General features: G+C 38.7%; 1 protein-coding gene across 1 annotated transcript in view; it reads right to left on the bottom strand.

Moving 5' to 3' along the window:
- Positions 1-3,767: 3,767 nt before the first annotated feature.
- TAF15 (TATA-box binding protein associated factor 15) overlaps positions 3,768-22,920 on the bottom strand; it is a 28,931-nt gene continuing 9,778 nt past the window's right edge. Inside the window, exons 6-16 of the mRNA XM_061174920.1 lie at positions 22,304-22,497; positions 20,768-20,888; positions 13,550-13,584; positions 12,905-12,937; positions 10,810-10,919; positions 9,622-9,751; positions 6,947-7,039; positions 6,171-6,252; positions 5,966-6,054; positions 5,435-5,858; positions 3,768-4,096 (exon numbers count right to left, since the gene is read on the bottom strand). Of these exons, the coding sequence (XP_061030903.1) occupies positions 4,057-4,096; positions 5,435-5,858; positions 5,966-6,054; positions 6,171-6,252; positions 6,947-7,039; positions 9,622-9,751; positions 10,810-10,919; positions 12,905-12,937; positions 13,550-13,584; positions 20,768-20,888; positions 22,304-22,497 (1,351 nt within the window). The 3' untranslated portion in view covers positions 3,768-4,056. The remainder of the gene's footprint in view (positions 4,097-5,434; positions 5,859-5,965; positions 6,055-6,170; positions 6,253-6,946; positions 7,040-9,621; positions 9,752-10,809; positions 10,920-12,904; positions 12,938-13,549; positions 13,585-20,767; positions 20,889-22,303; positions 22,498-22,920) is intronic.

Genomic DNA, 22,920 nt, shown 5'->3' with positions numbered 1-22,920 from the left:
CATACGGATTGCTTATAATAACCTGGCATACAGTAAGCTCCCAATAAATGTCAGTCATCTGTTACTACGATTATCAGCATCTGCACTTACCTTACCTCCACTACAGTGCAAGAGGCACTCTCCTCTTCCAAGGCAAAATCCTCCACCAGTGTTCTGGGTGCCATTCCTTCAAGGAATTTGAATATCAATTTTCCCCATTTCCTTTCAAAGAGTATATAAACATGATCAATTCCCATCCATCTTAAAAATAACCTCCCACAAACCCATAACCCTTTCTAGATGCCTCCTCTCCTTAGCTCACCCCACCTCTAATCACCCTTCATAATCAAGATTCTTAAATAGTTGTCCACTTTACCTGTCTCCATTTCTCTAATTTCTATTATTCATTACCCTACTTCAGTTTGGGTTCAGAATTCAATTCTCTACCAAAACCGCTTTTGCTAAGGCAGTAGTTCTCAAAAGGGACAATTCTGCCCCCCCCAAGGGACACTTGGCAATGTCGGGAGACATTTTTGGTTGTCACAACTGGGGGCTGCTACTGGTGTCTTGTGGTAGAGGGCAGGGATGTGGCTAAATATCCTATACACAGCACAGGGCAGCCCTCCACAACAAATAATTATCCAACCCAAAATGTGAGTAGCATCAAGGTTGAGAAATCTCGTGCAAGGACAATTTACAACCTCCGTATTGCTACATACAATGAATGCTTTCTATCCTTTATATGACTTGGCCAACTCGAGCACTTGACCCCATTAGCTTCTCCCTCCTTGAAGTCCACTCTTCCCTTGGGTTCTACTGACACCTCACTGGTATTCCCAATCTGTTTCAGTATCCTCTTCTATTTTTTTTTGGCTGCACCACGTGGCTCGTGGGATCTTAGTTCCCCAACCAGGGAGCGAACCCAGGCCCTCAGCTGTGAAAGCACGGAGTCCTAACCACTGCACCGCCAGGGAATTCCCTATTATCTCTTAAATATTGGTACTTCTCAGGGTTTTGTCCTAGGCTCTTCTCTCTCTAGACTCCAAAACCATTAGAATCAATTGGGGCTTTTGTTTTTTAAATGTCCCAGGCCTCACAGATTCCATTGTTCTGGAGTGGAGCCCAGACATCTTCTGCATTTTAAAAAAGTTCCTAGCGAATTCTAGTATTCAGCTAAGATGGAAAACCACTACACTAGTCTTATTTTAATCATATCCACTCTCATCACTTTAATTACCATTTATACACTAATGACTCAAATCTATAATAATAGAGTCTTTCATTTAGTCAATATTCATTGAGTACCTACTCTGTGTCTGACACTGTTCTAGGTACTGGGGTAGAACAGTGAACAGCGGAAGAGGTTCCCTACTCTCCTGGAACTTACATTCTAATGGAGGAGAGAAATTAACCACAAAAAGATTGTTTCATATAGTGATAAGTACTGTGAGGACATTATAAGAGGTGATGTGAGTGTGACTGGAAGAAGAAGTATTTTAGATATGAAGGTCAGCAAACACCTGGGAGGGAGGGTGGGATTTGACCCAACATTGTTATGAAAAGGAGTCAACCAGGTGAATATGAGCAAAGAGAATCCTGGACAACGCATATGCAAAGATACTAAAACAGAAGCACGTTTTGTACCATCAAGATTAGGACCAATGTGGTTAAGGTAAGGCTAGTATGGAAAAATGTTCTCCTATGAGGTTGTGGAGACAAAGGCCAGATCATACAGGGCTTGGTAAGCCAAGGTAAGGAACTTATAGCCAACATACAATGGGAGGTCACTGAAAGGGTTTTAAAGAGGCATGACATATAGGTTGATTTACGTCATTACCATATTGTTTAGCTGCTGTGTGAAGAATAGATTTTAGAGGGGCAAGATTGTGGGGGACCTATTAATGGGCTATTGCAGTTATCCAGAAAAGTGATGACTGTAGCTTGTACCAGGATTGGAACAAAGAATATAAAGATGGTTTCAGGATATATTTTGGAGGTAGAATTAAAAGGACCTGCAAGTATGGGATGAGTGAAAGAGAAATCAAATGTAAGTTCTAAGTTTTTTATCTGATCTGATTTGGGTAGATTAAGACTGAGATGAGGAAGACTAGGAAGAAAGAAATTGATTTGGAGATCAGAAGTTCTGTTCAGTCCCAGCGGAGTCACCAAAAAAAAAAAAAAAAGTTATGTTAAATACATCTTAGTGGAAAAGTCAAGTAGGCAGCTGGATATAATCCAGAGTTAAGGGAAGAAGACAGACTGGAGACATAAATTTGGTGTAGTCATCACCATATAAAACCCAGGATAAAAGTGAGTATAAATAGAAGAAAGGGGATCAGAACAAACTGAGAAACTTCTAACACGTAAAGGGCAAGTAAAGCTAGCAAAGGAGACAGGAGTCAGTAAGGAAGATCAGTGGCACGTAATGTTGAGTGCTGCTGTTCTCTGAGCTGTGGATTTGCACACCCAGCTGCTGACTGAATGTCCCTACTTGGAAGGGACATTCACAAGTGCCCCAAATTCTACTTACCCACAACTGAATTCATTTCCCTCATCTTGCTCCCAAACCTGTTTCCTTTTCCAGTGTTTCCTATTTCAATGAACAGCACATCTACCCAACTGCCCAGGCCAGAAACCTGACTCTTTTCTCCCCACTTCTGACATCCAGCCAAATCCCATCAAATTTCCCCCTTCACTTCTCAAATCTATTATCTCCTCCTCATCCAGTCACTATCTGATCTCAGACCTGTATCATCTCTCACCTGGTGTACCATTTTGTCTCCAGTCCAGCCTCTCTACAAGGCAGCCATAATTATCTTTCAGTTGATGCCACTCAGGTCAGGCCATTCCCCTGCTTAAAATCTTTTAATGACTCCCCACATGGAGGCAGGGGGAAAATGAAATGCAAGGACCTTATCGTAGAGCTGGCTTACCTCTCCAGTCTTATCTTTTGCATGCCCATTCTTAAACTTCTTCCTCCAATCACAATGCACTACATACAATTCTCAAGTGCACAGCCTGTTCCTCACTCTTTTAACTCCTAATTTATTAATATTTGTTCATGTCAGTTTTCTGCTGGGAACACCAATTCCTCACCCCAGCCTCTTTACTTAGCCAATTCCTACTCTTCCCTCAAGGCTCACCAAGCTTTCCCAATCCCACATGACTGGATTAAGTATCCTTCCAACCAGCCCTCAAAGCACCTGGTACTATTCTTACTGGAGCACTTATCAGACTATATACTGTCTGTTTGCTTGATGAGCAATATATCCAGCATCTGATGCAGTGCCTTACCCTTGGTAAGGGTAGGAAAAACAGTTTTTTTAAAGAATATCAAATAACACGTTATGTACATTGGTATCTTAACCCTGGTTTGTCAAACCCTTACTCTTCCTTCCTAGCCCTTGGACCCCCATATTCCCAGCGTCTAGAACACTGCCCTAAATAAATGGTTCTCAGCTGTAAACCTGGTTTTTATCAAAACCACCTGGTGATCTTAAGATAAATTAAGATTCCCAGCTCTACCTCCCCACATCCCACCAATTTCTGATCCAGTAGACCTGGGGTGAGGCCTAGGAATCTGGAATTTTGACAACCTCCTCTGGTGGTTCTGATATGCAGTCATGATTGGAAACTACTATTCTAAACGGAGTAGGAACTCAATAAATATGGTTGGAAGTAACATTTTAATTTCATGAAGTAGAATTCATTTCCTAATTCTTTAGAGTTCGAATCTGCTGTAACTGCATCCTGAGTGTGACAGAACAATGCACTAATGTACAAAAGTCCACAAAACAAGCATCCTTTATTGCAGTATTACAAAACACTTTCCATTTTGGCAATATTTTACAATGCACTTAGCTTCAAGGGTTGGGAAGGAGAAGGTTGGAAACTAAAGGGGGATATTTCAATGGACATTTCTAAAAGAAAAACTGTCCCAGCCCTCCCACCCAAATAAAAATCCAAATGTCACTTAATTTCACTACGCAAGAAGAGGCCACGAGGAAAGCAGCAGGCAAAACTCTGGCAATTTCATTATGGATCATGTCAGAGACAAAGGAACATTCAAAACACTCATCAGTATGGTCGGTTGCGCTGATCATTTCTGTAGTCGTTTCTAGGAATGAAAAATAAAGAGCCAGACTAAATTCTAATTTTCTACCAAGGGGAAGCGTCAGACACTTCTTCAGGGTGCTGGTGACTGGCATCAGCTTGACAATTTCTATAAGAATGACACCATGCCTAATATATTTCTCTGCTCCTAGAAGGTGCTTACTAAATGTCTAATTTATCAGCTTTAAGACACACAAAGTTCCTAGAAGCCCTGCTATCACTAACTCTCTTAAAAATTTTTCCATCCAGAATAAGGACTCTAAACCACCGTGGTATTTCAGGTCAGAGACTTTGCCATTCCAGCACTCTAAAAAGAAGAGTAGTATAGTGGAATAAGCAAGCAAACATTTTCATGTAAGAATTGTGGATCTGCCACTTACTATGCGATCTTGGAAAAGTTACTCAACATTTCTAAGTCTGTAAAATGGGAAGTACATCTACCTCTGGGGTTGACAGAAGGACTAGAACTAAAGTATACAAAGACACTTTCACAGGATTTGCCACACAGTAAGAAGTGTTTAATAGATGATAATTACTAATAGCTAACAATTATACAGTGATTACCATGGCCCCATGGCATGGCATGGTTACCATGGCAACCGTTCTAACATAATCTGATACAACTCCACGAAGGAGATATCATTAGCCCCATTTTACAGATGAGAATACTGATGCTCCAAAGGGTTAAGTAACTTGCTTATCAAGCAGCTAATAAGTGGTGGAGCCAGGATTTGAAAGAAGACAGTCTGTCTCCAAACTCTGTGCTCTTAACTGCATGCTTTACTAATTCTTGCTACCCTATATTGTCTCTGGCACAGTAATTGAAGTTATTTTACATCACTGGTTATTCAACTTTTTCTGCCTCTACAGCTTTCACGTGCACAGCACACTCCCATCAGTACCACCAGTGATTTTCATCTGGAAAAGGTATAACAGAATCTTCAGGGAAACAACTGCAAGGTAGCACATGTGATTTGAAAAAGCACACTCCTATAAAAGGTGTGCTCTCCCCTCACTTAGATTAAGAATCCCTGAATTACATACAGTTTCAAATCATCTCTCAATCTCAATTATCTTTAGCTATGAGAAAGAATACACACACATTTACCTATATTCATCCAAATATAAAGATCATGAATAAGAATTTCCAAAATAAAATAAATTATAGGAATTGCTAAGCAGGAAACTAAACGGATCTTCTCCAACCTAACTGAAAGAGTTGACAATGGGAAATTCAAGTTCTAAAAAACTGGACAAGAAGAAAATGTGATGAAAAGGGCTCAGACTCTAAAATCTAAGAGCAGTGAGGTAAAAAGGTTAGCATGTACATTCCAATACTCACCTTCCTCCCATTTTGCCTCCATAGCCACCTCGGTCTCCTCCATAGCCGCCGCCACTCCTGTCTCCTCCGTAGCCTCCACTTCGGTCCCCACCGTAGCCACCACCACCACGGTCTCCTCCGTAGCCCCCCCCACTTCGCTCTCCACCATAGCCGCCGCCTCGGTCTCCACCATAGCCGCCTCGGTCTCCTCCATAGCCGCCTCCTCGGTCTCCTCCATAGCCACCACCACGGTCCCCACCATAACCACCTCCTCGGTCCCCCCCATAACCACCCCCACTTCTGTCCCCTCCGTAGCCACCGCTGCCACTTCTGTCTCCACCATAGCCCCCCCCACTTCGGTCTCCACCATAGCCGCCTCGGTCTCCACCTCTGCCCCCACGACCTCTGTAGCCCCTCTCTCCACCGTAGCCTCTTCCCCGGAAATCTGCAAGGTAGAAATGCAAACTAGTAAGGCCAGCAGAATAATGGAAAGTCTCCTTAATGTCAGTCAGAAGATTAATGGCATGCAGATGCTGTTAAAGGCTGACTCACCTCCTCCTGCGGGACGAGAGTCCTCTGGTCTGGGCTCATTGCACTGATTACAAGAATTCCTTCGAGCAAAGTTCATATTTCCACATGACCTGAGAAAGGAGGAAAATAAAATGCTCAATAGTTTCCAATGGATTCAGAACCCCCTCTTGTACCTTCCAACCCCAATCCCAACTCTTACATCCACCAAAATAAATGGGATACTTACGGATTAGGGCAAACCCAGTCCCCACTTTTGGGGTCTCCACCTCTCCCCTGAAAGCCTCCACGGCCTCTATATCCTCCACGGCCTGGGGGAAGTAAGGAGTGGGGAGGAATCAGTAGCAGACATAAACAAAGCAGAGGAAAAGCATCAGACGAAAGAACTAAGAGCAAGTGTTCATCAATAACTGGGCAGCCCCCCAAAAATTAACCCCTTATGGCAGGACTCCATGATTCTTTGATTTGGGGCTTTACTTATTTAGTCAATGCAGGAGATGTGGATGAAGATCCCAAGGCACACATTAAAGTGCAAATAATGCACTAAAAAACTTCGAAATCCACTTTCTATAATGCCCTCCTTAGTTTGAGAATCTCAGTGATAAAGGTTAAGTGAGAAGACATATTCCAAATTTAAGGAATTAGACACAATGGAAATGAACGAGTTGCAAGTAACTATCAACATATCAGGGAACTCCCAAACTGGTCAGATTAACTACCTAATTAGGTATCATTTAAACAACTGCCTCCTAATGTCCAGGTGAATAACAAACTGCTTTATATAGCTTTCCAAAGAGATTTCTGGAACCTTCTTCCACCACTTTCTTAGCTATTACGACACCTTATTTACCTAATCTCCTATTCTGTACCTCACTTTTAAGATAGAAGGAAAAAGACCGATAGGGAGAGAGAAGTAGTAGCAAGTTCACACAATAGGGACAGAACATGGACTCAAATCCAAACCCTCTGTGTAATACCCAGGCCTGTGAGCAACAAGTATTTTACCTCGTCGACCACCTCCACTTCCACCTCCTCTCATGAATTCAGGTCTTCTGGTGGCAAAGGACACTTTAATGATGTTGCCATGGAATTCTTTTCCTAAAATAAAAAGAAATGGTTTTGCAGAAATGCTATTCTACATCTCCACCTCTCAAAAATATAAAACTGTCTTAGAAATTTTTAGTTTCAGAGGAATAACTGACATGTCCTCACAGAAATTCAAACACACTAGTGTTCCAAAGAGTCCAGGTAACTGTACTAGAACATGACACAATCTACTGAATAGAGAAGATCCGTCACAAGGAGACAGTCATTTCTTACTAAGCAAAAAAAACAACAACAAAAAAAAACATCTAAAATTTTACATGAAAAAAGCCAAGTACAGAACAATGTATGTAGTATGCTACCATTTCTTTTTTTTAAAGGGAATGAGTGTGTATGTGCGTGCATGTGCACACATATGCCTGTCTATACACTGCCTATTGTGCTTAACTCTCAGTAGGTGAAAAGGTGGAAAGGAAACTCATTTTTTACTATATACTCTTGGTACCGTTTGAAATGTTTTTTACCTTAGACAAGTAGTATCTTTAAAACTAATGTGTGCATATGTGATTACTTATATACATGCATACATACACATATTCTGCTGTCCCAGGGCCTTAGAGACAGAAATTTTCACTTTATATTAAATAAGAGAACTGACATACAAGGAAAAGGTGCCCAAGAATTCATAAAATAGTTATAAATCCAGGAGTCTTAGCACTCTCACCAAAGTCCTAATTGTTGTGACTGGCAACCTTCCACAATGTCAGATGGTATGATAAGCACTTTTAAATAGGAAACAACCCATGGATCAGTATTCTAAAAGCTGTAAAAAGACCTGGTGAGAGCTGAACTACGGAGTTACTGTTAAGAGGCTCATTTGCCCTATGGGGGAAAGGCACAATAATTTTTTAACATATCATAAGCTATGATAATTTTATGATTCACAGAAACTATGACACAAGCAGAAAAGTGAGGGAGAATGGACCCAGCCTTCAAGAGCAAGGTGATGGGGCCTGATTAGTGCAAAAAAGTAAAGAAAATGGAGGTGAGGACAGAGTATCATAATCTCATCTGTGAAGAAGTAAAGAAATGCAATTATGTCTTGCAAGACACAGGTGCAATAATCTTGGAACTGGAAGGGACCACAAGTGCCTGTCAATCCAGCATAGTTTAGCACTTCAGAGACAGTGGTGCTAGACTGCCTGAGTTTGAGTCCAGACCCTGCCACTTATTCTGTGATCTTGGAAATTATTTATCTTCTCTGTGCCTGAGTTTCATCATCTGTAAAATGGTAATAAAAGGGTACATCTTACAGGGTTACTGTGAAGATCAAACTGAGTTAATGCACATAAAGTTCTTAGAACCATGCCTAGCTCATAAACCACAATAAACATGCAGTAAGTGTTAGTTATTATTAAATTAGGGTACAACAAAAACAGTGAATTTATAATAACATGGGGAAATGACTATGTTAAGACGTTAAGTGAAAAAAAAGCATGAGACAAAACTACATTTGGAGTATAATGATAAACTATTTTTAAAAACTGGAACGAAGGGGCTTCCCTGGTGGTGCAGTGGTTAAGAATCCGCCTGCCAATGCAGGGGACACAGGTTCAAGCCCTGGTCCGGGAAGATCCCACATGCCGCGGAGCAACTAAGCCCGTGCGCCACAACTACTGAGCCTGCGCTCTAGAGCCCGCGAGCCACAACTACTGAGCCCGCCTGCCACAACTACTGAAGCCAACGTGCCTAGAGCCCGTGCGCCGCAACAAGAGAAAGCCACCGCAATGAGAAGCCCGCACACTGCAACGAAGAGTAGCTCCCGCTTGCTGCAACTAGAGAAAAAAAGCCCGCGCACAGCAACGAAGACCCAACACAGCCCAAAATAAATAAATAAATAAATAAATAAATAAATAAATAAATAAATAAATAAATTTATTTTTTTTTTTTTTTTTTAAACTGGAAGGAAAAGTTAATACCAGTAGTTGTCTCTATGTAGAGAACTATGGATGCTTTACTCCTTTCTTCTACTCTCCCATATTTTCTTATTTTCAGGGGGAAAAAAAGTCTTACTGTTTCTTCTAAGTATGTATTAACATTATATTTGAAGGGAAATTAACCTAAATTTAAAAATAATATAGTCAACCAGGCCAACCCTCTACATCTCTATCAGGGTGGCCTTAAGCACAAAGCATGACATAAGGAAATATTTTAGACAGAGTTCATCTCATTTCTAAAGGTATGTAAAACCTCTGGCCTGTATTCTCAATAGAATATCTAAAAAAGTAAACATGAAGATAATCACCGTCTATGAGAACATATTTTGACTTCAAGACTAGAAAACATTTATCCAAACCACACGTTGAAACAATATGAATGAGGGACTTCCCTGGTGGCGCAATGGATAAGACTCTGCACTCCCAATGCAGGGGGCCTGGGTTCGATCCCTGGTCAGGGAACTAGATCCCACATGCATGCCGCAACTAAGGAGCCCTGGAGCCGCAACTAAGGAGCCTGCCTGCTTCAACTAAGGAGCCGGCGAGTTCAACTAAGGAGCCCGCCTGCCACAACCAAGAGCTGGCACAACCAAATAAATAAATTTAAAAAAAAAAAGAAACTATACGAATGAGGTATACCATCAAACCAGTCAATGGCTGCCTTAGCTGAAGGAGGGTCATCAAATGATACTGTTGCCTCCCCTTTTGGCTTTCCTGTGTCCTTGTCTGTGTACAGATTTATCATTGGTTTTCCAGTCTTCTTATTTGTCTGAGGAACAAACAAGTGGGTGTTAGTATTTTAAGAAAAAGTGATCATGACCCACATAGATAATTAAAATTTTATTTTTTAAAGGAATTTACATATCCATACTACAAATACTAGCAACTTAACATAAAAAATGAAGTTATCTGTAGGTTCTGAAAAGGAAAACTCTCTAAAATACATTAAGTGAAAACCAAACTATAAAAATGATACACAGTATATACTGGTTTATCTATGTATAATTTCTTTAAACCCACAAAAAAAGAAAACATAGATAATGCTTCATATAAATATATACCTTGTAAAACTAAAAAAAAAAAAAAAAAGAGCAGGAAGAATGTTCACCAAGCAAATAAATAAATTACCATTAAGGTGCACACACTGGATTTTGCTGGGAAGGGAGTGGAAGACAAGAACTGTGTGAATTTTTTACATATTTCATGTGTAATTAATAATTTCTTAAGAAATTTTTACTCTCCAAGAAGGAGAAAAAAATAGTAATTCCACGGACACCAAAACAAGAGCAATTGCAAACTGATATCAGGCAAATGCTTCAATCTACTAACACTGATCTAAATGCTTTCTAGTTGGAGATGAAAATATATGCATGAAACAAACAGTGCACAAGACACTTAAGTACAATAAAGTTATGAAATAAAGCATTATTATATTGGGCAAATATATAGCAGACATTAAATACCAACATAAAAAGTTGTTAGTAATAACTTGGGTTTTCATATGTTGGCATTTCAGAATATAAAAATGTTTTCACAATTTCATTTGGTTCTCACAATTTTAGGAGCTAGGCAGAGACTATGTTTAGAGTCCTAAGATTGAAAGCCAAAGCTGTGGAAGGCTGTGGAAAGGTAAACACAAGCAAGGAATAAAATCTTCATGTATTTAGCAAATTTAGCAAAGGCCTACAGACATGGGTGAGCATGTGCATCAGGGAACTTTAAGAGACAAGACTTACTGGAGTATGGGCTTATTATGTAACCTATGTATCTTAACCAGAATATGTTAATAATTATGAGATTTTCAACATAAGCCAATTTTTTACTCACCTTGATAATTCCTATTTGTTTAAAGAACTCCCCGACTTGATCTGTAGACACACCCTCCCCAAGTCCTTGTACAAAGATTGTGTTGTTATCTGAATTATCAGATTCTGAATCTATGGGGGAAAAAAAAAACCATGATTAATTTTACATATTCCTTAGGTTTACTACATCCTGTTTAGTAATCAAGAATAATAATTTATTATTCAATATTCAACTATTTCTGTGACCAAAAGGAAAAAGGACCAATATACGAAAGCTCTTAGATAAACATGCAAAGTGGTCATAACAGTTCTTTGGTAGGTCAATTCTCACAACTAAACTTCACGTAAAGTGGATCAAGTCCACACAATGTCAAATACATAGACCAATTAAGGGAGATCTTACAAATCACACTCTTCAGATTCAGATACAGGACTCAAGCTCAGGAAGAGATGAAGAAAGTTGGTATAAAGTAGCATTCCTTTCTTTGGAGAGTTTTAATTCTTTCTGGCTAATCAATACTTTTAAAGCTTCTAGTAGAAAATTGCCCAAATCTGACACTTTGGACTTCCAAGCAAGCCAAGCAGAATTGCTGGTTTCCCATTCATCGCAATAAGCTTTATATATACCAGAGGGTAGGGGCACCTTGACACACACCTTACCTTACACGCACACTTTTGGATTAGTGTAACAAAATAAGAAAGATGCACATAAATTCAGTCCATCAACGGATAATTCAGAAATTGCCATCCATATAGAATACTTTAGCATCTTAATAAAAACAAAAGTTCTGATTTCAATATATATTAAAAATTTTGGGGGGCTTCCCTGGTGGCACAGTGGTTAAGAATCCGCCTGTCAATGCAGGGGACACGGGTTCGAGCCCTGGTCCGTGAAGATCCCACATGCCGCGGAGCAACTAAGCCCGTGTGCCACAACTACTGAGCCTGCGCTCTAGAGCCCGCAAGCCACAACTACTGAAGCCCACGTACCTAGAGCCCGTGCTCCACAACAAGAGAAGCCACTGCAATGAGAAGCCCGCACACCGCGATGAAGAGTAGCCCCTGCTCGCCGCAACTAGAGAAAGCCCGCGCACAGCAACAAAGACCCAATGCAACCAAAAATAAATAATAAATTAATTAATTAATTTAAAAAAAATTTGGCTCAAATAGATTTTTAATCTCTACATAACTTTCAAAAGGCTCCAGGCAGCCTTGAATTTCATTTGAAAATATAAAGGCACATGAAATTAGTGACCTCTGCGGACTTCCCTGGTGGTGCATTGGTTACGAATCTGCCTGCCAATGCAGGGAACATGGGTTCAATCCCTGGTCCGGGAAGATCCCACATGCCGCGGAGCAACTAAGCCTATGCGCCACAACTACTGAGCCTGCGCTCTAGAGCCCGAGCCACAACTACTGAGCCCACGTGCCACAACTACTGAAGCCCGCGCACCTAGAGCCCGTGCTCCGCAACAAGAGAAGCCACTGCAATGAGGAGCCCACGCACGGCAACCAAGAGTAGCCCCTGCTCGCCACAGCTAGAGGAAGCCCACGCGCAGCAACCAAGACCCAACACAGCCAAAAAAAAACAAAAAGAAAGACACATGTAGAAAGAAAGATGTTTCGTAAAAAAAAAAAAAAAAAAAAGAAAAAGAAAAGAAAAGAAATTAGTGACCTCTGCCCAGAGTAAGACCATTCTCTCATATATGAATTCAGGTTTCTTAGGCCCACTGAGCAGACTATCAATCCACTGTAATATTTTCTTAAACACAGCTATTCTAATTCCCCAATGATACCAATTCTCTCATACTTGATTTGCAGTAATTAAATAAATAATGCTAATCAGCAGTACAAAATCAAGTATTTCTTCACAAAAGAAAAAGTAGAGAGCATGGGAAAGCAAACATAGCAATTTTTCCTGGCAAACTTTCCAATCAATCCCCCTGAATTTTTCTTGCTGGTACATCTTTAGAAGTGAAGCTCCCTGATTCTGGCAGCATTATCAAATCAAATCTTCCTCCTGTACTAACTCCTCCAAACACACACACTTTTCCCTTGAAAAAATGGAAAACTAACATTCTCTTAATGGCAGAGTCACAAACTACCATAAACCTTACCAGCATCTGGTCTGGGTCCATAATCCCTGTGACCTAAGGGAAAAGAAAAAGAAAAAGAAAAAGAAAGCTATTTAAGGCAACTCATAAGAAATCATTTAAAAACAGTAATAATAACCAAGGCATGAACAGTCAATACTTCCAAAATCCTTGTAAGTAACCATCACAGATTTACAAAGTAAATATATAAATTAAGTTTTATTAGAAGTTTAAGAAATCAAGATGAATGTCAATATTCCCTTAAACTTGTCCCAGACGGCACCAGCCACTTTGGCATTACGCTAGTATCACTTTTGTTAAGCTCTGGTTGTGAAGGCTGATTGGAAAACCCTAATAATTTAAAAACACCACGTCAGCTACCTTTATTAAAAAACATATTGACAAAATCCAGTGAAGGTCTCATTCATTGGTCACCAGACTCTTTCATGCAAATTCACTGTGTAGAAACCCATTGGACTGTTTGAGATCAACTTTGTCTTTTTAATATTTTGAGATATATATATGCATATACATAATTTTTTTTAAGCACACAACACACACCAGCCTCAACAGAGTAAGAAAGGGCTTAGACTACGTCTGCGGGATATTGGTGGCTTTTAGGTTTATATAGCATTTCCACTGAAACATTTTGGGATACTCAGCACTTACCACCAAAATTTTTGAAGCCACCGCGGTCACCACCACTGCAGAGGAAAAATTGAAGAAATGATTTCTTCCTTAGGTCTCTAATGTGCTGAGCCCTGGGCTCAATCTATACTTAACTGTCACAAGTAGAGCGCCCAGGAAAACAGTAGCACCTCTAACTTTCCAGTAAATTTCATTTCATAGACTTCAAAATGTTGTTTTCACCTAAATGTTTTCCCAAGGATCTATTTCCACAAGGGTGCCTTTTCAAGCTTATTACAGAACATACCTAATATACTCTTATTTTAAAATTTTCCCAACCCCAAGCCAAAGGGATAATACTCAAATCCACTTAAACTGGAGGCACAACAGGAAGAATGCTAAACATTCTTTCCAAGGGGAAAGAAGTCATTTAAAAACAGTAATAATAACCAAGGCATGAAAAGTCAGTGGGACAAAGTGAGAGAGTGGCATGTACATACATACACTACCAAATGTAAAACCGATAGCTAGTGGGAAGCAGCCGCATAGCACAGGGAGATCAGCTCGGTGCTTTGTGACCACCTAGAGGGGTGGGATAGGGAGGCTGGGAGGGAGGGAGATGCAAGAGGGAAGAGATATGGGGATATATGTATATGTATAGCTGATTCACTTTGTTATAAAGCAGAAACTAACATACCATTGTAAAGCAATTATACTCCAATAAAGATGTTAAAAAAAAAAAAAACTTCCAAAATCCTTGTAAGTAACCATCACAGATTCACAAAGTAAATATATAAATTAAGTTTTATTAAAAGTTTAAGAATTCAAGATGAATGTCAATATTCCCTTAAAGGGGAATATTTTTGTTAAAGGGGATATTTTTGTTAAATATGAGAAAAAGACTAGAAGAAAAATATAAAGCAAGGTTAAAATTTTGATAACAGAATGGGAGAGGTAAAAACTCGAGCACTATGTTCTACTGTGATAGCAAACAGTGGGTTTTATGAGATGAAGAAAAAAGTGAGGTACAAATATACACAAAAGTGAGACTGAATGAAAGCAGTCTTAAAAATTCAAATCATTCAGATATCTGGTAAAATGAGCCCTAAAAGAAAGCATAACTTTAAACTGCCCTCCTATTCCATGCCCACTGCGACATGCTAGCTTTCTTCACAGCAGAGCTACTGAAATTCATGCTGCCAAATGCTCTTGTACACCAATCAGTAGATCATATCAGAGACAGAATGCTACGTACTCCACAAGAAAATGACTTTATTTGGCAATTTCCACTGCCAGGCAAGTCAATGGCCCTTGTGTGCATAGCTTTCTATAAGAAATCTAAGATCTCTCTTATCAAGAAACTCTTTAAATACTCATACACTGAAAGCTTGTTTCTCTTAACTGAATTATGTAATCCTCTAAGACTCATGTGCTGACATGGATACAAAAACACCCAAAGTTTTCAGATGGTGATATCTAATTTTCTACTACTACTAATCTTCTACTATAACCCAAGAAACTAATCCAATATACTAATGTCTCTTCACTGCTTAAAAGCCTCTGCTTTAGTAATAACCCTGCCCTCTAGATGGCTTTTCTTGAGCCATCCTGAGAAAAACCACTCTAAATGAGAAAGAATTTTTTCTTTACAAGTCTATTCTACTACCTTGACGTAAAAAAAAATTCCCTTGCAACTAGCATAGGTATGGACACACACATCTTAACTCGCCATTAATTTTTATTTGATGCCCAGGAAATCTAAAAAGGAGAATAACACTATTTCAAGGCTATGCAGACAAAGCGAAGCTCAGGTCTTTCATATATATAGTTTCCTATTGAGTGTCTAAGACCTCTCTTTCAGAACATCACCCAAGCCCTCCCACCAACCCATACTTCTAAATGGCCTATATATCATAGCTTAACTCTTTAAGGAAAGGAAGCCAAACAGAGTTCTGAGATTAAATTGCTAAAAATCTTATTAGAAACAAGATATCTCAGGTTTCTTCAAAGATGATCATTAGAACTCTAAAAATGATGAGAAAAGACCTAGTGAAAATATTAAATCGGGCTTCCCTGATGGCGCAGTGGTTAAGAATCCGCCTGCCAATGCAGGGGACAGGGGTTCGAGCCCTGGTCCAGGAAGATCCTCCATGCCACGGAGCAACTAAGCCTGTGTGCTACAACTACTGAGCCTGCGCTCTAGAGCCTGTGAGCCACAACTACTGAAGCCCGCACGCCTAGAGCCCGTGCTCCGCAACAAGAGAAGCCACCACAGTGAGAAGCCCCCGCACCGCAACGAAGAGTAGCCCCCGCTCGCTGCCAACTAGAGAAAGCCTGCGTGCAGCAACAAAGACCCGATGCAACCAAAAATAAATAAAATTTAAAAAAAAATAATATTAAACCCACATTCCTATGTCAGGACGTTAAAGTACCCAGGATAAAGTATTTTTTTTTAAATAGGAAATTTTCACAATTAAGTGCTGGAAGAGGCACCACTTAATTATTCTGCTGCCATCTTAACCAAGTACCAAATTGTTTATCTGGCCACAATGGAGGGAAAATATGCAATTTCATACATCAAGTAGCTCCTAAAATTTCTATTCTGGCCAGCAATATAACTTTGAACAATTTTTTAAAAAAGGACACACCCCTGGTAAAATATAAAGGATATAAAACAAATGACACTTGAATACGTTTATAATTTCCTATTCCTCCATATAACGGCATTTTAACTTAAGTCATCATTACTGAGCATTTCCTTTGAAAATTCAGCAGCTGAACACTTCAAACACAATGGCCGTAAATATGGAAACACCCATAAGTACATTCGAAAAAGTACTAGTCTTCAAAGTAAGAGTCTCAGGGTATAGTCTTAACTATCACTAATCAATCTTGAAAATTTGGACAAGTCAGTAACTCTCCCTAGGCTTCAGTTTCCTCCTTCGCAAAATAATGGTCTACATCCTTACTACTTGAAAGGTGGTCTATGGAATAGCAGCATAGACAGAGCCTGGGAGCATCTCAGAAAAGCAAGCTCACCCCAGACCTACTGAATCAGAATCTGCATTTTAATAAGATCCCCAAGGAGTTCATATGTACATTACAGTTAGAGAAGCACTGGTCTACATGACCTATAATTCTATGTGAGGCTTTCTTTCAAGTTCCAATGTTTCAGTCGCTTTTCTCTTTCCTTATTAAGAAATTTCATATTAATTAATTACAGTTCCTTACTAGGAAATTTATTATATTAAACACAGTAAATAAACCTCAAATAGTACCACTATTAAATCAGTTAACAGAAGATGGGCCTGTGGTTAAGAATCTTTCTTTCAAATCTGCAGTCAAGTTACATGTCCCTTTTCCATAAACTAAGTTAAGGCCCCACTAGCAAATTAAGACACAAAGGCATGTGAACATCTGAGTCAAGATGTTGCCACAACAAATTTGTTTTCCTCCCAGAAAAAGAAGTAAACTTGTACACATAAAGAATTCCTGAAGTAAGGACATTTTAACGTAAAGAAGTAGAGGTATTTACTAGAGTAGAGACATAATATAAGAATACTCAAAATTTATGGCTGAGTGCCCCCTGCATAAGAAAATCAATTGTATATTCTTGACTCAACTACAGAAATCGTTGTCCCAAGTTCAAAACCACAATGAGCAGCCTACTCTAGGGGAGACGCTGAGGGTTCTTTCACTGTTACAGCATTACATATTTAGAGACGACAGTCAGATTTAATTTCAGGTGCTTGTCAAGAAAGAAAATATACTTTGACAGAATCTCTATTCCCAAAATTTAATTTTTAAAAATCCAAATATATCTATATTCAAGGACTAAAACTGCCAAGAAGTAAAAGGACAATACAGGAATCTTTATTCCCAGAAAATTCAATACACAGAGAGAAAAAGGAACTTAGCTAAATATTGAAAAAGATTAGTTTTTTAAAAACTGTTTTGTGTTTGATTTTTCATACTAGTAATTTACCAACATTTCAGAAGGCCAAGAATCTACCATTCTAGAGCTGCACTGTCCAATACAACATTTACTAGCCATATGTGGCTGCTGACTTTTTGAAATATGGAGAGTCTAAATTGAGATGTACTCTAAATGTAAAATACAAAATGGATTTCAATACTTTCAATACTTTCAAAGTCAAAGTATAAAAAAAAAGAATGTGCAATATCTCAATAATTTTTATACTGATTACATAAAATATTTGTGATATGTTAGATTAAATAAAATATATTATCAAAATTAACTTCAGCTGTTTATTTTTCTTAATGTGGCTACTAGAAAATTTTACTTTACACATATGGCTCACAGTTGACCCACATTATATTTATATTGGGCAGCACTGGCTAGACTATCACCAGCACACATGCACGTTTTTAAGAAAGCTATTCAAAAACTCTTACAAGAAGGCATTCAAAATTCAAGATAAATTTTTTGAGACTTGAGATATTAAAGCCTAAAAAATCTACTTAACTTGATGACATGCTAATAATGGAAAATGGTTATCTATACAGTTCTAGTAATTTTGCCATGCACTCAGCACAATGCTAAAGTTAAAAACACTGAGAACATTTATGGCCTTAAGCTTCTAGTCCAGTAGGAGGCCACTGATCTATTTTAGATGACAATTAGAAATTCAGTCTTTTTTGCTGCAACTGCTTTTTCAAAGAAAAACACTGTTTCCTATATATAGTCCCTATAGTCTTCACGTTTCTCTCCCAAAATTGGACAGCTGACAGCTTCCTTTGGTCTGAATTCTTCCTGCAGTCAAGCAATCATACAACTTGAGTCTAAGAATGTCATATCCTTTACCACACATCCCACCTTCACCTGCAAACTGTGCCCCTTCTTCAATTATAAACCCAACTAATGCCAGATATTCTTCAAACAGCCCTGAAAGGATCATATTTTCAACCTTGCTATTTTTAAGTAAGATGATTACAAACACAAATGGGAGTGTTGATGAAGACTAACAAAAAATGTTTGGGTATTTTTGGTACTTAAATGTAAAACCAAGTGTAGGGGAAAAAAAGCCCTGAAACTGGGCTTTTTTTTTTTTTTTTTCCCCTAATTTGAAACACTTCACCCCTATAAATAAGCTAAAAATCACATCCTGAACAAGATATTGTGACACATGAAAATCATGTGAACTTCGTATTTCAGTATCCATAAATGAAGTTTTATTGGAACACAACCATGTTTATTCATTTATATATTGTCTATAGCTGCTCTGGTGCTATAGGAGCAGAGCTGAGCAGTTGCAAAAGAAACTGCATGGCCTGCAAAGCCTTAATTATTTACTATGTGGCCTTTCACATAAAAAGTTTGCCCATCCAATATAGAGAGTAAGTATAATCATCCACATAAATTTCTTAAAAAGGCCTTTCATACACATTCCATTTATTGGCTAAGGAGGTGGGGTGGGGGGAGGGAGGGAGTATACAGACAGCAACTGGGTAAGACCTCTCCCCCAAAAACCCTACCCTGACTTGAACCAGATCACCATCATTTTGACCTACTATATACTGGGCTTCTACACAAGATTTTGTTTGAAGAGCTTCTAAAGTTAAATAAAAAGATTTGAAAATCAAAAACTTAGTTCATGATTCAGTACCTGGGCCAAAAATTATACTGAAATGTTGCCAAAGAGGTTTATCAAAGTGCTTAAAACTGGTACGCCCGGGTTGGTTAAGATACAGATCGTCCCTCCTTTAGCAGGAGGATCACTCAAGGTCCTTTCAACTCTTTGATTCTAAGATAAGTCATCTCTCAAAAACAAAAACATATTTTTAAAGACTTCCCTATCCTCCTCCTCCTGAAAAGTGGGGTTCTACCATTCTCAGTCAGACATTGTCATAGTTTAATAGATAATCTATAGATATAATTATAACTTCCTTATGAAGAAAATTAAACCTATGATATGCTGTAAAACGTAGAGCATCCCAAGGCAGCCAATTATCTAAAACATATTAACCGGAAAATGACATATACCTGTTAGTTATCTTGTTTGGGATTCTGTTTGAGGGAAGGAGGCTATTAGGTAGAGAGTAAGCACCGTACCACTCTAAGTTGTTCACTTACATCCACATGATAATGAAGAGGCATACAATATACTTGTTTTACCTTAATATATTGACTTTGGCTATCAATCAAAAGACATTTAATGTTCAAGTCTTATAAAAATTTATCAAATATGTTTAGACTTTAGATTTGCCAGACCAAAGCACTATACACTAAACAGAGAGAAAGTCAATGAGATCAAATTCCTGGCTCACTTGAAAAATTAACAGTGCTGTACGTAACTGATTTTCTCAGGTCACCTCAGGGAACAGACAACCAGTCCCTAAGAAGCAAAAGAGTGACCTGGTATTGATACATTATTGTCAGTTAACAGGCTGACAATTTCAATTCCCAAGGAACACAAATTATCTTCTAAGCCTGTATATTGTACACACGAAATGTGCAACCTACAAACCTCATCTGAGGACAATAAATGTCAACTACTTTTTCACTCCTATTTTTAGAGCAATAGCGCTAAACTTACACATATATTTGAAAGTAATTTTAAAGCCACCTTTCATAACATATGCCATAAATACCAAAACCTGATAACACTAACAATGGAGAAAAGGAAAGCTGAATTAAAAAGTCTTTCCTTTTCCACAGCTTAGTCTAGACAAAATACGCAATGGTATGTGACATTGCACTAATTATCTCAATAATTTACTTAAGAATGGGGACAAAATAGTTCAGTTACATAAAATCTTTCTCTCATTTGCCAACCCCAACTTTATAATCTGCTATTGCCTCCTAATATTTTCCCTTCCCAAGGGGATTCAAGATTAAAGAACAGCCTCTCCACCTTCCAATCTAGAATTAACTTACCTTGTATTTTCTACATATAAAACACTTGGATTTCCCAGAGTCATCTTTTAAAGGAGTTTAGAGTCAATAGCTCTGGCAGGAAAAACAGAGTTAAGTGGTTTAACCACACCATAGTAGGGGACTTTTCTCCATTGGTATTTAATATATACCACATAAACTAACGGCTAACAAAGCCTATTTTGAGGTAATTTATGTGACATCTTAAGACTGAAAATAAATTTCGAATTTCTGTCCTCTTCTCTACAACATAATCTCTTTTTTAGGCCTCTTAACTAAACTAGATGATGGAATCAAACCAGCTAAGTAACAACAACAAAAAAAAAAGAGAGAAGAAATGTAGACATCTGTACCTAAAAACTTACCTTGATCCTGTCATAGGACCTCTTCCATCCTTGTCATATCCCCCACGCCCTCTACCTCCTCCCTGTGACCCGCCATATCCTCTATTATCTTCTCCATACCTACTCACATCACGACGGTCATCTACAAAAAAGAAAATTAATACATACATACATAAACAACTTGAAACTTCTGACAAAGGCTTTCCACAACATAATCTTAAATAGCTCTTTAGGTCACCTGTGACCTTCAGAAAATGGCACATGTGCACAAAACTCAAGTGCAAGTCATCATAACACCATCTGGAATTAAATGTATGAGAATTATATGTGTGTCAAATTCCATTCTACCAAAGTCAGACAGCAAAATGGTGATGTGGATATCACCATTTGATGTGATGGTAATATGGAGTAGTTTGAGTAAAGTACATTAGGTACAGAACTCTAATAAATTAAAAGAATACCCCAATCTTAGGGACTTCCCTGGTGGCGCAGTGGTTAAGGCTCGCGCTCCCAATGCAGGGGGCCCGGGTTCAATCCCTGGTCGGGGAACTAGATCCCACATGCATGCCGCAACCAGGAGTTCACATGCCACAACGAGGGAGCTGGCAAGCCGCAACTGGGGAGCCCACCTGCCACAACTAAGGAGCCCGCGAGCCGCAACTAAGACCTGGTACAACCAAATCAATCAATCAATCAATACTTTAAAAGAATACCCTAATCTTAAAAGTTATTATATTTTTCATGTCGAAAATATTTCAATGTAAATCAAACACAGACAAGGAATAACTAGATTTTCAAACTGAGAGATATTCAGTGAACATATTCACTGAAGAAGATATTCAGTGAATGAGCTTCCACTCTTACTCATTCACTTATTCATTCATTCAACTATTCAACAAATATTTATCGAGCAGGTACAAAAATGAGTAAGGCAGGACCTTTGCCCTTGAAGCATTCATTTTCATGGCTGGTCAGATTCCTAAATATCATGATATATATAAAGTGATATATATAAAAGATAGAATGACCGGTCCTTCTTAGATGAGGTTAGAGAAGGCTAATATAGGATCATAATTTCCTCAAATCACATACAGCACCAATACCAAGATAACTGGTAGCATGGACTTCCCTGGAGGTCCAGTGGTTAAGACTCTGTGCTTCCACTGCAGGGGGCACAGGTTCGATCCCTGGTCGGAGAACTAAGATCCCACATGCCGCGCGGTGCAGCCAAAAAATAAAAAATGCTTAAAAATTAAATTAAATTATAAAAAAGAACGGGTAGCAGCAGCATTGTCAAATGATCAGTTGACTGAGACAACAAAGGAAATTCAAAAACTCAGCCAGCAAAAAATCAGGTGACCATCTGGAGTCTCCAAGAAGTTCAGAAATATCAATCTAATAAACTAGTTTTGATGGACATGAGACAGAACATATGTTCAGGGTCACTCTAAATTCTTACAAACAGTTGAAATCCTCCGTGGGTCTTTTAATACAGAATTCAATACACAATTCTATGAAGGGAAAAAAGGAAAAATAATAGAGGTCAGCATATCTTACCTTGTGTGTGGTGGCTGTAATTTTCCCTTTGTGAATGGTAGGACTGCTGGTTTTGATTATAGGAATCATGCTGCTGATCATAATTTGACTGCTCGGCATAAGAGCCGTGATGTTGATCATAGCCTGACTGCTGGTCATATGAATCTTGTTGACCATAGTCTGACTGGTCATATGAAGGCGCTCTTCCACCTTGGCTAAACAGAAATCAAGAACTTGAGCAATTTTACAGAAGGACTGTTTACTGCAGCAGGCTGACTGAGACTGATCGCTATAAGAGGCCTGCCCAGCTAGACCTCATCTACATTTACTACCCTTTTCTGGTAGGAATCATTTAGCTCTTTTATCTACAGAATCTTATCACCAATGGAATGACTTTCAAACAACAGTTCTACTATCACTGAAGAGGTGTCACATTCTGAGAAAAAACACACACACCTTTGAAAACTGTAGAGAAGCAAGAAAATCACTATGGTTTTTATCATCTCCTTGAACTAAAAAAAAATTAAAGATGACATGAAGTACAGTAATATGTCTGACTCTTTAACAAACACGATACAGCAAGTGCTGACTCCTTTTAATAGTTACACTAAAAGGCTCTATCTCAGTTTTACCAACAA

The sequence above is a fragment of the Eubalaena glacialis genome, chromosome 19 (genome assembly GCF_028564815.1).
Source record: "Eubalaena glacialis isolate mEubGla1 chromosome 19, mEubGla1.1.hap2.+ XY, whole genome shotgun sequence".
Lineage (NCBI taxonomy): Eukaryota > Metazoa > Chordata > Mammalia > Artiodactyla > Balaenidae > Eubalaena > Eubalaena glacialis.
Note: the sequence above shows the minus strand (reverse complement) of the source record. Positions and strands in the feature narration are given on the sequence as shown.